Genomic DNA, 14,915 nt, shown 5'->3' on the forward strand with positions numbered 1-14,915 from the left:
GAACGTGATTGGTCAATTAGAACGTCACTCACCGAGCGCCTGAGACAACTCACGTTTGAAACTTTTCGAAAAGGTGGAGTCAGGTTACAAACTCTCTGGTAACCAAACGCGAAAAGAGGGAGAAGAAAACACTTCAATTATTCACACCAGCGGCTCAGACCCAACACATACCTGTTGGACACATTTTATCGGCCATATAAGATAGTTGTACGCCGTATCCTTGTGTAGGCTGTTTATTGGCTGTCAGTGTGTTTAGATGGAGGTTTGACGAACGAAAGTTACTCTTTAGACGCCCAGTATCCGGTTGAAATAGGCGAGAGGTGAGTGAGTTTCTAACTTCAATAACACACATTCTACATGTCGTGCATTCATGAACACTTGATTTTTCCTTCTGTGTCAATATTTGTGCATAGAACATGTGCTTTCCGTATTTATTGAAGTTATTTTTTTATGTGATTTATTCAGTAATGTCAATGCATGACGTTATGCACCTCTGTTTTGCGTTCATAGACCATCACATTGTACAATAACAAACCAAGATGCGAATTATTAATATGTATAACACTAGTTGCTAATTTGACAGCAGACATTGAAATGTAGGCTTTTTGCATTTCAGTGCATGCAAGGAATCAATAACTAGTAATAAATATTCGAGATGCAATACAATGTAAACTCTATCAGAGTAACAGGCCGGTAACTTATTGATAGAAACAGGAGGATATGACCTTATTTACTGGACTGCAAAGTTCACTTGCATAGAGGTTTCGGATGGTCGTAGCCTAGGAAACATTAACCGTCGACATTCTTGCAGTTGTCTGGGATGTGTCCCAACCTTCGTTGTGTTCAGCACTCAATAGGTAACTTTTAAAGTGTTATTTCACCCCAAAAATTACAATTATCCCATGATTTACTCCCCCTCAAGCCAATCTAGGTGTATATGACATTCTTCTTTCAACATAAAGTTATATATTATATAAGCTTTATAATGAGTGTGAATGGTCCCTGAGAAATTTGAAGCCGAAAAAGCATATCTATCCATCGTAAAAGTAATCCATATTACTTAATTAATACCGTCTGCGCTTTTGTAAGATGAATATTCATATTTATTTAATAACAGCTGCCTAGTTCTAGGGGTTTAAAATGGTACTTTTTTTTGGTGAACATTGGCCTTTAAAGGGATAGTTCACTTTGAAATTAATCTTTGGTATGTTTTTATCTTACCTCAAGGCCATCCAAGATGTAGGTGTCTTTGTTTCTGCAGTATTTTCAATTTTGATATTTTTAGGTCAAACCGTTCTTGTCTGTCAGTCATGTAATGGAGGTCTATGGTCACCACCTCAAAGAGCATGCACAGAGAAGTCCAAATTAAACATAATTTAATGACTCGTAAATGTAAGTACACATTGATGGCCTAAGACACGAAACGAGCGGTTTGTGTGAGAAAACGAACAGTATTTATATTGTTTTTACCTCGTGTAACCACAGCCACAAAGCGCCAGCGCCCTCAGATCACTTGGACGTGGCTGTGGTTACAAGAGGTAAAACGATATAAATACTGTTCGTTTTCTCACACAAACCGCTCGTTTCGTGTCTTAGGCCATCAATGTGTACTTAAATTTACGAGTCATTAAATCATGTTTAATTTGGACTTCTCTGTGCATGCTCTTTGAGGTGGTGACCATAGACCTCCATTAAATGACTAACAGACAAGAACGGTTTGACCTAAAAATGTCAACTGAAACTACTGCGGAATCAAACACACCCACATCTCGGATGCCCTTGAGGTAAGATAAAACATACCAAAAATTAATTTAAAAGTGAACTATCCCTTTAAGGCGCATGTTAACTGGCATTTTTTATATGCATTCAAGGCTTTGAGACTTTGTTGAATATAGAGTCAGGTAGTTGGATATAAAGAACATGCTGTTTTAGTTAAGTCCATTGATGCTGACTGGGCATTTTGTACATGCAGGAAAACCCCTCATCAATCTCAGGCGGTTTAACTTTACTAGTGGTTGACCTATATGGGTTTGTAAAGCGTGCAATCCAATGCTATGACAGACAGAGTAAATATGAGAGTACTTTTGAGGTCAAATTTAAAATATGATATACAGGTGAAACTCAGAAAATTAGAATATGGTGCAAAAGTTAATTTACTTACAGTAATTCAACTTAAAAGGTGAAACTATTATATTATATAGACTCATTACATGCAAAATGAGATATTTCAAGCCTTTGTTTGTTATAATTTTGATGATTATGGATTAAAAATATGAAAACCCAGAATATTGTGAAAAGGTTTTCATATCTGTAAGCCATAATCATCAAAATGATAACAAATAAAGGCTTGAAATATATACGTTTTCGAGTTTCACCTGTACAATCGCAATTACAAATTCAGTTGCAATTCCAAGAAATAAAAACACAATTACCTTTGTATGTATAATTTATTTTTTTTACTCGTATAGGTGGAAACTGGTTTAAGTTTATGTTCATGTCATTAAATAAAAAATCAGATGTATACAAAAATTGCCCAATATTCACCAAAAAAAACCGACATTTGTTCATCTTTTCTGCATGTCATAACTAATGTTCGCTAATTCGACTCGTTCTCGTAATGAACTTTCCAGGCTTTGATAAACCTTTGCACAAAAGCACACTTAGTCGACCCAAACCCTTATTCCTAAATTGGTTCATGCATTATTAAAGTGTGATACTATATTGTGGAACCGCTGAATAATTCATCGGCACCGCGGGCTTCTCTAGATCTGTGTGGCCAGAAGAAAAATATGAATGCATTTTTTGTATAATTGTGACTAGTGAAGTCTGCACAGCAGACGATCGATGTGAACACGGCACATCCCGCTGTTGTCCGGCACAGTCCGTACCTGAAAACAGAGCTAGTCTGAGTTTGGACACTGGCCCTTTTGTTGGCCTCTCCAGCTGCAGGAAGCTTGTTTCTCGTTTCCTGACGGAGGGTCATTGGGCGTCAAGCAGGTCTATACGCTATTCACCCTAAACAGTATGTGACATTTTAAGGGCTAGTTCACCCAAAAATGAATATGATGTCATTAGTGACTCGTCATTAACTCGAACTTACCCTTTAAAATAAGTGTATGAAAGAGTATGCATGTCATCCGTGATCACTATAACAGATAATATTGCCCACAACCCATTGCTTTTTGGAGGAAGAACTACAAACACAAGTAAAAAGGGTTAAAAAAAACATGGCGGATGCGCGCGACCGACGGTGAGAGGTTTAGATAAATGTTTGAGTGACTAATCAAAGTTTAACCTGATTTTTGTTTCATGTTATCCATGTTTTATTTCATCTGGAACAACGTGGACTTTTATAAAGATCCGTTTGGCCATTAACTTTTAAATGCATTTATGTCAGGAGAGTCTCGGCATGAAAGATCAACATGATTCTGCATTTCTCTCCGATACGGTAGGAAAGTAAATGAAAAGTGGAGGAGTTTAACTGTGATAAGATGATTGACAGGCCAGTTTACTGTGTGGAGAGACACCGTTAAAGACGTGATACACTCTTAGAAGAAAAGGTTCTATATAGAACCTTAAAAAGGCCCCTAAAAGGTTCTATACACTCTTAAAAAAGGGTTCCTCTGGGTTCTATATAGAACCCTGGGGTTCCATACTTGGCCAGTAGAACCTTTTACAAAAAAAATGGTTCTATATAGAACCATTTTGGAGTTCCATATATGAACCATTTCTGGTTCTAAATAGAACCATTTCTTCTAAGAGTTAAAGCTTGTGTACTCTTCTGCTACACACTCTTTTCCTCACAAAAAGAGTGCACACTTTTAGGGCGTAGTATAAGTAGGAGAATTGAGACGCAACAGTGCTTGGAGAAAGCAATCCGTTAGGTGTAGTTCCAGCATCTACCAGCAGGGTGGAAGATAACAACCAAACCTACAGGTGAAATCACTTACACACCTGAAACAATCAGTTCACACACACACACATGGCTCAGTGATCTCCAATGTTCTCCACAAGCTCTTGCTTTCCCACTCCCCAATCATGGAGAACGCAACCGTACACCTTCAGGAAGGTGAGTGTTGAGGCTAAGCAACTCTAAACCTCGCTCTCTCGTTACAGCCTCTTTGTCCAGTGGTGAATCAAACGCCACGAGTGTTGCTCTGATATCTGTGGTCGTTTCACACCAATCTCTGTTTGTGTTTAGTTTTTGTTTCCACGCATGTTAAACTCGCCACTAATGATAATGTTGGGAAGCTGGTGAATGCCCATTGTTGCTTGGCCAACGTTCAGCTATTTTACTGTGCTGGTGCAAAACAAAAGAGCGTCGAATGCTTTAATCTTTTCGAGATGTGAACACGCCCATTTTCTTCCAACACCAGATTTTTTTTTAATGGTTTTATTGTCATGTTTTTTGGGAGTATTTTGACAGCAGTTATTAGGGCTCAAATGCATCTAAATCTGGTTCTAATAATGCTCTTCAGTTGCTCATTATGGCCAAGAACCAGCATATATCTTGCTTGGACACATTTTATTGACCTTACATGATAGTTTTAAGTAGGGTTATGGAATGTTTGACTGATTTTTGAAAGCCGATAATGGATACATTGTCCAATTAATCAAAATTTTTATGTAATTTTTGACCCTGATTAAAAAAACAAAACAAGTCTCACCATTAAAATCCATGTCTCAAACACACAATAATAAAGTTGTCATTATAATAATCAATCATAATCGTTATGTAGTCTATATGACAGAGTTGCACTTCACACGTTACACTTGCTGTATTTTTGAGATGGTCCTCACTGCAGAACATGAAATCCAGGGGGAGGAGCTGGATCCAAATCCAACTCCTCCCACCTTTCATATACATAAACCTACCCACCTCCGCCCCTGATACCTAACCCCACCCTAATCCTATCCATCTCCGCCCCCTATCCCTAATCCTACCCATCTCCGCCCCCTATCCCTAACCCCACCCCTAATCCTTCCCATCTCCGCCCCCTATCCCTAACCCCACCCCTAATACTACCCATCTCCGCCCCCTGATCCTTAATCCTATCCATCTCCGCCCCCTATCCCTAATCCTACCCATCTCCGCCCCCTATCCCTAACCCCACCCCTAATCCTACCCATCTCCGCCCCCTATCCCTAACCCCACCCCTAATCCTTCCCATCTCCGCCCCCTATCCCTAATCCCGCCCCTAATACTACCCATCTCCGGCCCCTGATCCCTAATCCTACCCATCTCCGCCCCCTATCCCTAACCCCACCCCTAATCCTACCCATCTCCGCCCCCTGATCCCTAATCCTACCCATCTCCGCCCCCTATCCCTAACCCCACCCCTAATACTACCCATCTCGCCCCCTGATCCCTAATCCTACCCATCTCCGCCCCCTATCCCTAACCCCACCCCTAATACTACCCATCTCGCCCCCTGATCCCTAATCCTATCCATCTCCGCCCCCTATCCCTAACCCCACCCCTAATCCTACCCATCTCCGCCCCCTATCCCTAACCCCACCCCTAATCCTTCCCATCTCCGTCCCCTATCCCTAACCCCACCCCTAATCCTACCCATCTCTGCCCCTGATCCCTAATCCTATCCATCTCCGCCCCCTATCCCTAACCCCACCCCTAATCCTTCCCATCTCCGCCCCCTATCCCTAATCCTATCCATCTCCGCCCCCTATCCCTAACCCCACCCCTAATCCTTCCCATCTCCGCCCCCTATCCCTAATCCTATCCATCTCCGCCCCCTATCCCTAACCCCACCCCTAATCTTACCCATCTCCGCCCCCTATCCCTAACCCCACCCCTAATCCTTCCCATCTCCGCCCCCTATCCCTAACCCCACCCCTAATACTACCCATCTCCGCCCCCTATCCCTAACCCCACCCCTAATCCTACCCATCTCCGCCCCCTAACCCCACCCCTAATCCTACCCATCTCTGCCCCCTAACCCCACCCCCAATCCTACCCATCTCCCCCTAACCCCACCCCTAATCCTACCCATCTCTACCCCCCCCCGATCCCTAACCCCTCCCCTAATCCTACCCATCTCCGCCCCTTAGATCTGGATCCAACTCCGCCCCCTGGATCTTGTGTACTGCAATGAGGTGCTACTGGTATTTTCCTTTTTTGAAGTGATTCCAATCATTTTTAAATTAATTCATAACCATCCTGTTGAACAGTGCGCATCTGAAGTGTCTCAGCTTTTATTGGCTTTGACCAAATTTCCTTATTGGGCCGATAACATTAAAAATGAACATATATCGGCCAATACCGATATATCGTGCATCCCTAGTTTTAAGTCTTTACCAGTGTGGCTGTAGGTTGTTTATTGGTTGTCAGGGTGTTGAAGAATGAAAGTTATCATTGCCCAAATGCATCTAGATTTTGATGTAAACATGCAAAAATGGTTTCATATTGTCAATTTCACCTTGTCTGTTTCTCAAACGATTTACCTTTGATCTTGACGGATATTAATACGAGGCTCAGCGACCGATGTGTAATCCCCTCAAAATATCCAGCGTTAGTCAGGGACACCAGATTTTCCCAGGGAATCGAGTCACATCAAACGTGCCTTTTCAAAGAAATGCAAATGGCGTGTGTGAAACAAGACAATGTTCTGAGGAAGCCATCGGTCTCGGGCCGGTATCACTTCCTAATGACTGTGGCCCGTTAGATTGAGCCAGGATTAGGCCTTAGAAAAAGCAGTGACACATTTTAAGATATGCCATTGCAAGTTTCTTAAAATTCGAACAGCGCAAACATGCATTTTAGTCTGGGACTGGACTTAAAGGATTCGCTCACTTACTGGTAATTTACCGACCCCTGAAGTTTTTTTTGTGGTAAACGCTCCAGTATTTTCTCCGTATAGTGACTTCAATGGGGTCCAACAAGTCCAAATGTGAGTTTCAGTGCAGCTTCAAAGTCTCGACACGATCCAGCCGAGGAATAAGAGTCTGATCTAGACAAACCAGCGGCCATTTTATTAAAAAAAAAAAAAAAACATTTTAACCATAAACGTACGTCCACGACTTAACGCATTACATAATCATATTGGAAGCGTCACGTAGTGAAGGGCGAAAAACCTTTTTTATTTATTTTGTAAATGGCGTTTGACTTAGTCGTTTTGTAAACACTAGGTCGATTTTTGCACCTACGTCCCGCTTGACCTTTCAACGTGATTATGTAATGTGTGATGCATCACAACTAGTGCAAGACCAGCATTTGTGGTTATAAAGTATATAAATATTTATGTTTTTTTTTTTATAAAATGGCCTCTGGTTTGTCTAGATCAGACTCTTATTCCTCGGCTGGGATCGTGTCGGGACTTTGAAGCTGCACTGAAACTCACATTTAGACCCTTTTGGACCCCATTGACAATCCTGGAATATTTTCATCAAAAACCTTCATTTATTTTCGACTGAAGAAAGAAAGACATGGACATCTTGGATGACGTGAGGGAGAGTAAATTATCAGGAAAGTTTAAATCTGAAGTGAACTAATCCTTAAAGCAGCCTCTGTGAAACCAGGCGTTTGGGTTTTAATTAGAAACGATTAATCGCATTGACTCAGAGTTGAAGACATTGTGCAACACGTCCCCAGGGAACGCTCATTTTAAGAAGGGGAAATTGTCCTGTCAGGCCTGTGCAAAACTTAGGAAGTCCATTGTTTTGTTAAAGCCTCTAAAGTGTAGCGTTCGCCGTGTGAGAACGGAAATGCACGGATGCCGTATTCGGATTGTTTAGTTGTAGAAAAAAAATTGTGAATGACCAGCAGATTCATATGTTTGCAGGAAACGTGCACAAAGAGACCTTTATGTCTCGCCGTTTTGATGAGAAAAGTTGGGAAGATTTGTTTCCTCAATGTCCCGATGCAAAACCTTCATGAATGTTTAACGATGGATTCACACACTCTATCAGTAAAAAGTACGATTTTTTAAAAATGTTTTTAAAAGAAGTCTCTTCTGCTCACTATTCATATGATTAAAAATAAAAACAGTAATATTGTTAAATATGACAATTTAAATGTTTTCTATTTTAATATAGTGTAAAATGTAATTTATTCCTGTGATCAAAGCTGATTTTAAGCATCATTACTCCAGTCGTCGGTGTCACATGATCATTCAGAAATCACTCTCTAATATAACATGATGCTCAAGAAAAAATATATTATTATTATCAATGTTGAAAACATTTTTTTTCAAGATTTTTTTTCAAGAAAGTTCAAAAGAACAGCATTTATCTGAATTATTATAATCTTTTGTTACATTATAAATGTCTTTACTGTCACTTTTGATCAATTAAATTCATCCTTGATGGTGGTGTTTAATTTTACAAAAGCTTTCAATTTTAGATAAATGCTGTTCTTTTGAACTTTATAGTCAAGGAATACTGTAAAAAAACTTACTCAACCCCGTCCCTGAACCTTACCTCAACCCCGTCCCTGAACCTAACCGTCACTGGGGTTAATGGCATTTATGACTGGACATTTGACGGCGTGTACAGACACGCGGAATGACGCGAACGTTAATGGCGTAGACATACACGCGGATAGCTCAAAATGCGTAGAGATAACACGCCACTTGACTCGAAAGTGGCGTGTATGTTTATGCCAAAGTCATGATGTCATGTTGGCTAAACCGCTTGTTTGGAAATCTCATTTTGAATGGCCTCTTTCAGTGCAACCTGACATCATGACCTTTGCGTAAACTTACACGCCAATTTCGAGTCAAGTGGCGTGTTAAATCGACGCATTTTGAGCTATCCGCGTGTATGCGTGTATGTCTACTAGGGCTGGGTATTGAGACAAATTTCACAATTCGATTCGATTTCGATTCACAAGCTTGCAATTCGATTCGATTTCGATTCAATATGGATATCAGTTACAATAAATGGCAATTTTTCTCAAGGGAATCAAATCTCTTAAATGCTGTAAACTATGGTCTATAAATATAGTCTAGTTGTAGCCTACTAGGCTTCATTAGCCTAATATGAAGGTAATAATTAATAATTAATTTTTGTAGCTATACAAACACTTAAATTACACTTTTATTTATTTTTATAATAAGAAGATTATATGAAATATAAATCTGGATAAAAACTTGCCAGATTTATTCAAATATGCATTAAATATTGAGGAACATTAACGAGTGTGGACTAACGAGTTTATGTGCGTTTTCTTAGGTAAATATGACGATACATGACATTGATTACAAGCTGTTTGACGTCTTTCCACGGTTGAAACGCAGATTGAGCGAATCAATGTGACATGATACGGATTTCGATAAGTTGTACTCTATCTTTAACACACTTTCAGATGCTCATTCATGTTTATTTGGCGCTGTGACTGGTATTATTAACCCGGATCAGCTGCTTCTCTTGAGCGATCTCACGCCACAGCGCCAAAACGCTATTTATGTTTTTGAATTTCTAAAGACAATGGACGTAATTTGAAAATTGAGACTTTGTTTCATATCAATAGTAACAAAGGACAAAGATTATTGCGATTTGTTAGATGCGCGCACCCGCGATACAATGTCTCATTCATTCAAATGAAACAGGATGACTAATCGATTCTTGAGACTTAAGAATCGATATCGGTTCGTAAAAATGAGAATCGATTCATATCGAGAAATCAATATTTATTACCCAGCCCTAATGTCTACGCCATTAACGTCCGCGTGTCTGTACACGCCGTCAAATGTCCGAGCGAAACAAAGCAAAATGTACATCTACATCTGGTGAGCTATGTTTTTCTTTCCTAGGATGGTAAGGGAACAGTCATAAATGCCATTAACCCCAGTGACGGTTAGGTTTAGGGACGGGGTTGAGGTAAGTCATATTTTTATATAACGTTAAGTCAACGGCGTTCATAAACACGCTGAAAGGCGATTATGCGTCTTGATAGCACGCCAAAAATGGAAATACGAATTGGCGTGTCATACACACGCTACTGTTCAGTGTAATAGCTTTTAGTGCAGAAAAAACCTTGACTCTTTGTTTGTGTCTCATCCGTAGACATCATGGACTCGTTCAGCACGAAGAACCTGGCCCTTCAGGCCCAGAAGAAGCTCATGAGCAAGATGGCGACCAAAACGATGGCCAACCTGTTCATAGACGACACCAGCAGCGAGGTACTGGACGAGCTGTACCGGGTGACCAAAGAGTACACGCGAAACCGCAAGGAGGCCCAGAAGATCATCAAGAACCTCATTAAGATGGTGGTCAAGCTGGGCGTCCTCTACCGCAACGGCCAGTTCAACAACGAGGAGCTCGCGCTGGTCGAGCGCTTCCGGAAGAAAGTGCACACGCTCGCGATGACGACCGTTAGCTTCTACCAGATCGACTTCACCTTCGACCGGCGCGTCATGAGCAGCTTACTCAACGACTGCCGCGAACTTCTCCACCAGGCCATTAACCGGCACCTGACGGCCAAATCCCACGGGCGGATCAACCACGTCTTCAATCACTTCTCCGACTGCGACTTTCTCGCGACGTTGTACGGACCTTCGGAAGTGTATCGCGGCCACTTGCAGAAGATCTGCGAAGGAGTCAACAAGATGCTGGACGACGGGAATCTTTGATGACCGAACTATCCGAACGTTTTCTTCAAACGGGAAGATCGTAGTCGCGAATCGGACGCTAAATGAATGTAGGACACGTAAGTTTGAACTTTTTTTTTTTTTTGGGAACGCGAACTCAACGCAAATCTCGCTCCAGGGTTGAACTCGGACTCACTATCAGAGGAAATCAAGGGCTATTTACAAACCTTCTGATTGGAAATGTTCATTTCAAGCACTGCAAACACAAAACGCACTGGGGGAAGCGTATGAAACGTTTCATCTCTAATTTTAGGAAATGAGCCTGAAGCGCTAGCCTCTCGCTTCCCTTAAATACACACGCTAAAACCCTAAAAGGACTGTTTTGTCTTTGCTTGTCCTGAGCTGTTTGTAAACGATCACCCCTGTGATTTCCAAACTTGGTCATATATGCGTGTTTACGTTCATCTTGTTTGTTTTATCACTCCACACCGCCCCCTGCTGACGGGGGGCCTTTACCATGATGCAGTTTCTTACCGAGGAACGAAGAAATTGTGTTGAAACGTCACTGTATTACCTTTCAGCATGTTTATTTGCTGTTTTAATGAAGGTTTTATACATATAAATACATGCCGGAGCCGTTATTTTCCTTTTACATGTCACTTTTTGATTGTTTTTAATTTATATGAACACTTAAATCAACAATTTAAAGCCTTAACGTCCCTGCCGTCAACGAGCTCAAAGCAGTTTTGACCGGTCAAAGGAATACTTTGGGTATTATATACAAGTTAAGCCCTTGTGGTTTCCACAACAAAACTGTAAAAGCTACCGAAAAATGTGCATTTATAAGTCTGTGAGGCAACTGTGCACTTGTCCCATAGACCGGCATTGTAAGTGCCCACGTTTTTATGTTAAAATTCCAATTTTGTTTCCTTACTAAATATCCTATGCTCAAAGAATCACAAAATTGAGTTATTTGGATCATTTTGGGATACTTGTTTAATGTGTTCTTGGCCTTTATCTATGCACTTATTGTTCTTTGTTAATCAATAACAGAGGGTCGTTTGAATTTTTCAACTAGATTTTTAAGTAAAGCTCAAGCTTACGAATAAAGTATCTCATATCCGAAGGGGAAAGAAGTGAATTTTCCGAGCAGGTCCTCAGACTTTGGCAGCGGTGAAAGCCATACCTCCTGATCACCCTCAAACCTCTCAGGGCTCTTATTCGTGCCGTTTTTTGGCCAATTTATACCGATTAAAGACTGCATGCCTTGTTTTTCGTTTTGCAGATGTCACCTGAGCATTACAAGACTGTCTTTCACATTTACAACAAAGTACAATTTTTAAAGGTTATTTGTGTTAGTCACAAACATTCTGTTCATGTACATTTTTTTCTTTGTTTTTTTAGAAATTATGCATATAAATACAGTATTTGTTTGTGTGTCTGTGTGTATATATATAAATATATCATTCTTAAGAGGCACGTGTGTCTTTAATGAGAACTGCAGAACAATCTAGCAAAAGAGTGCAAGTAGAATCAGCATGTTTGCCCTGGATTACAGAACGTTAATCATTTTCAGGCACGCTAGTGCCCTTTTTTTCCTTCTTTTCTCTAGAAAACCAAATCTGAACTTGTTCATTCCTCTCACATGGACTGAGCAGCAAGACTGCAGACTTTAGCATTAACATAATCCAACCTATTGTGATGTATTTGGGTGGGGGTTTATGATTATTATTGATTGGATTGTGGAAAGTGTGTGTTTCATACCAGCATGGATCTGCTCTGTACGACCGGTGGTTGGATGAGGGTTTTAGTGACGTAAGCCAAAAAGGACGGTCGTTCCAGATGCATAATTACATTTTGAAAGATTAACAAACTTTTTGTTTTGTTTTTTTGTTGGAAGAACATGCACTGATGAATCATTCACAGTAAGACCAGGAATATTTATTAATGAAGTCATTTTTTACTTCATTTTCACAAAAATTCTGAACTGATGTGTCTATATATGGATATAGACCCCCAACACACACACACACACACGTGTATGTTTATATATGTCTACTTATGTCATATGTAAACATGTATGTATGTATATGTGTGTGTATGTGTATATATATATATATATATATATATATATATATATATATATGAAGAGTTCAGATACAAAAGCCTCTAAGTGCCATTTGAAATTTTCTTCTTTAATGATGATTTTTATCAAACTTGTATATTTAAGTTCAGTAATTTCACTTAAATGGCAATGATAATTACCTATTAATTGTTATTTAAGTGAAATTACTGAACTTAAATATACAAATTTTATAAAAATCATCATTCAAGAAGAAAATTTCAAATGGCACTTAGAGGCTTTTGCATCTGAACTCTTCATATATATATATATATATATATATATATATAGTGTGTATAGGCACACATTTATTTGTCTATACTGTATATCTTTATATATATATATATGTATATGTGTGTCTTATGTCTATATATACATGCATATATATAATGTGTGTGTATGTGTAGGCACGCATGTATTTGTCTATATATGTATATATATATATATATATATACACGTGTCTTATATCTATACATGCATATATATATATATATATATATATATATATATAATGTGTGTGCATATATATATATATATATATATAGACATGTAAATATATGTTATACATAGACATGTATATAGACACGTGTCTATATATGTATATGCAGGCTATATTTCTATATTTTATATATATATATATATATATATGTCTGTCTACTTATGTCTATATAAATTACATAGACATACATGGAAATATACAATATATACATGTATAATAGACATATACATATTTATACACACACACATCTACAGTATATAGAAAACACCAGTGTGTATAGTGTGGTATCAGTGTGAAATGATAATCCCAGTTCTCCCTGAGGTGGTCCTGATCCTGAAACCAGTAGCAGGATGTTGACAGGCCTGTCGAGTGCGGGACAATGTAAAGAGTCTGTAAATGTGTGATGACACGCTGGTTTGGTTTGTTATTCTTCTCACGGCTGTTTCGATGTGCCGTTTTCTGACACGGCTTCTGTATTCTGTGCCGACGCTCAATCCCCCTCCGGCTGATACCCGAGACGTGAGTTACCGGGGACTGGAGCTCTTCAACCTGGAAAGCTCTTCTCTTTTATCCGCCCTCCTCCTCCTCCTCCTCCTTCGCTTTTCTCTCCTCCAGAACGTCCTCTGGCTTCTAAAACCTGCTGTGTTTGTTTTCACTTAAAAGCGAGTGTGCATGTAAAGCAATTATTTATATAATAAAAGCATGGCCTAGATACAGAAATCATTGATATTCTGCACGCCCCTCAAGGTTATGCATGCAGCGATGATGAATTCTGTCACATCACCTTGTTTATCGCACTGGAAGTGGAATTCCTGAGTTATTAATAGCTGGAGATGACATCACGCTCGACCCGTTCCCCGCAATGTCCCTTCACACCTAAGCATACACTGTAAAAAGCACCTGACCTGCTAAATGCACGCTTGCCTTCTCTTCTGCCCCAGCGGTTGTCTTGGTAACAGCCATCAGGAGTCTAGAAATGACCAGCTGACCACAAGACAAAGACGACGGTCAGCTTGTAAAACCTGGCGCTGATGTGTATGGTGTCGAACCCTTGAGGGTCAAAATGACCCGACGCCCTTAAAATTATACTGATTTTTTAATTTTATTTTTGTCCAGAAAACTTATTTGATTTCATTTTGATATTTCTTTTCTATTTTTAATGCAATTTTTGGGGGATAATTTTTATTTTATTTACCTTTAAATGACCTTTGAGAACATTCCTCTCATTCGTTCACACTTAAATTCAAAATAACTCTCAATTTAATGCTTTTTAACCCTTTTAATTCGGCTCAAAATATCATACATTGGGTGTCTTTGAAAAAAAAAATTTATTATGATATTTCATGACTCTAGATGGCCTTATGGCTCTATGAATCAGACAAGCTGTTCCACCGGGTCCTAAAGTCAGTTCACTTGAGTAAGCATTCACATTTAGACAATATAAAATATTTTTTTGATAAAGTTTGGTAAAACTTCTCGAATCCATTCAATTTTTTACAGTCTATGAAAAGTGAGGCCAAAGTGTCTTGAACGCTCCCTGGTGGCTGGTCCCATTATAGGTCATAAACGCGGCCTCCCAATGAAGACTAATGTGAAGCTCAAAATACCCCACAGATATTTTTATATAGCATGTTAAAGTCACTTTTTGAAGGTTAGCGAAACCGCACCGTTTTGTGTCTGGCCCTTTAAATGCAAACGAGCTGCTAATCCCGACACAGTGGGCGGAGCTTCAAGAGTGCAGCTGCGA

General features: G+C 39.6%; 1 protein-coding gene across 2 annotated transcripts; it reads left to right on the top strand.

Annotated features, from left to right (window-relative positions):
- The first annotated feature begins 54 nt into the window (after nt 1-54).
- tnfaip8l1 (tumor necrosis factor, alpha-induced protein 8-like 1) lies at nt 55-12,026 on the top strand. 2 transcript variants are annotated; one of them, XM_039682410.2, is made up of 2 exons: nt 55-320; nt 10,024-12,026. In XM_039682410.2, the coding sequence occupies exon 2, from the start codon at nt 10,029-10,031 to the stop codon at nt 10,587-10,589; it is 561 nt and encodes a 186-aa protein (XP_039538344.2). In that variant the 5' UTR covers nt 55-320; nt 10,024-10,028; the 3' UTR covers nt 10,590-12,026. The 2 variants fall into 2 exon arrangements, with proteins under 2 accessions (XP_039538344.2, XP_088977782.1); XM_089121656.1 differs by lacking the exon at nt 55-320 and adding an exon at nt 3,968-4,069.
- The last annotated feature ends 2,889 nt before the right edge of the window (nt 12,027-14,915 follow it).

Source organism: Pimephales promelas, chromosome 2, assembly GCF_988280905.1.
Source record: "Pimephales promelas chromosome 2, fPimPro1.hap1.1, whole genome shotgun sequence".
Taxonomy (NCBI): domain Eukaryota; kingdom Metazoa; phylum Chordata; class Actinopteri; order Cypriniformes; family Leuciscidae; genus Pimephales; species Pimephales promelas.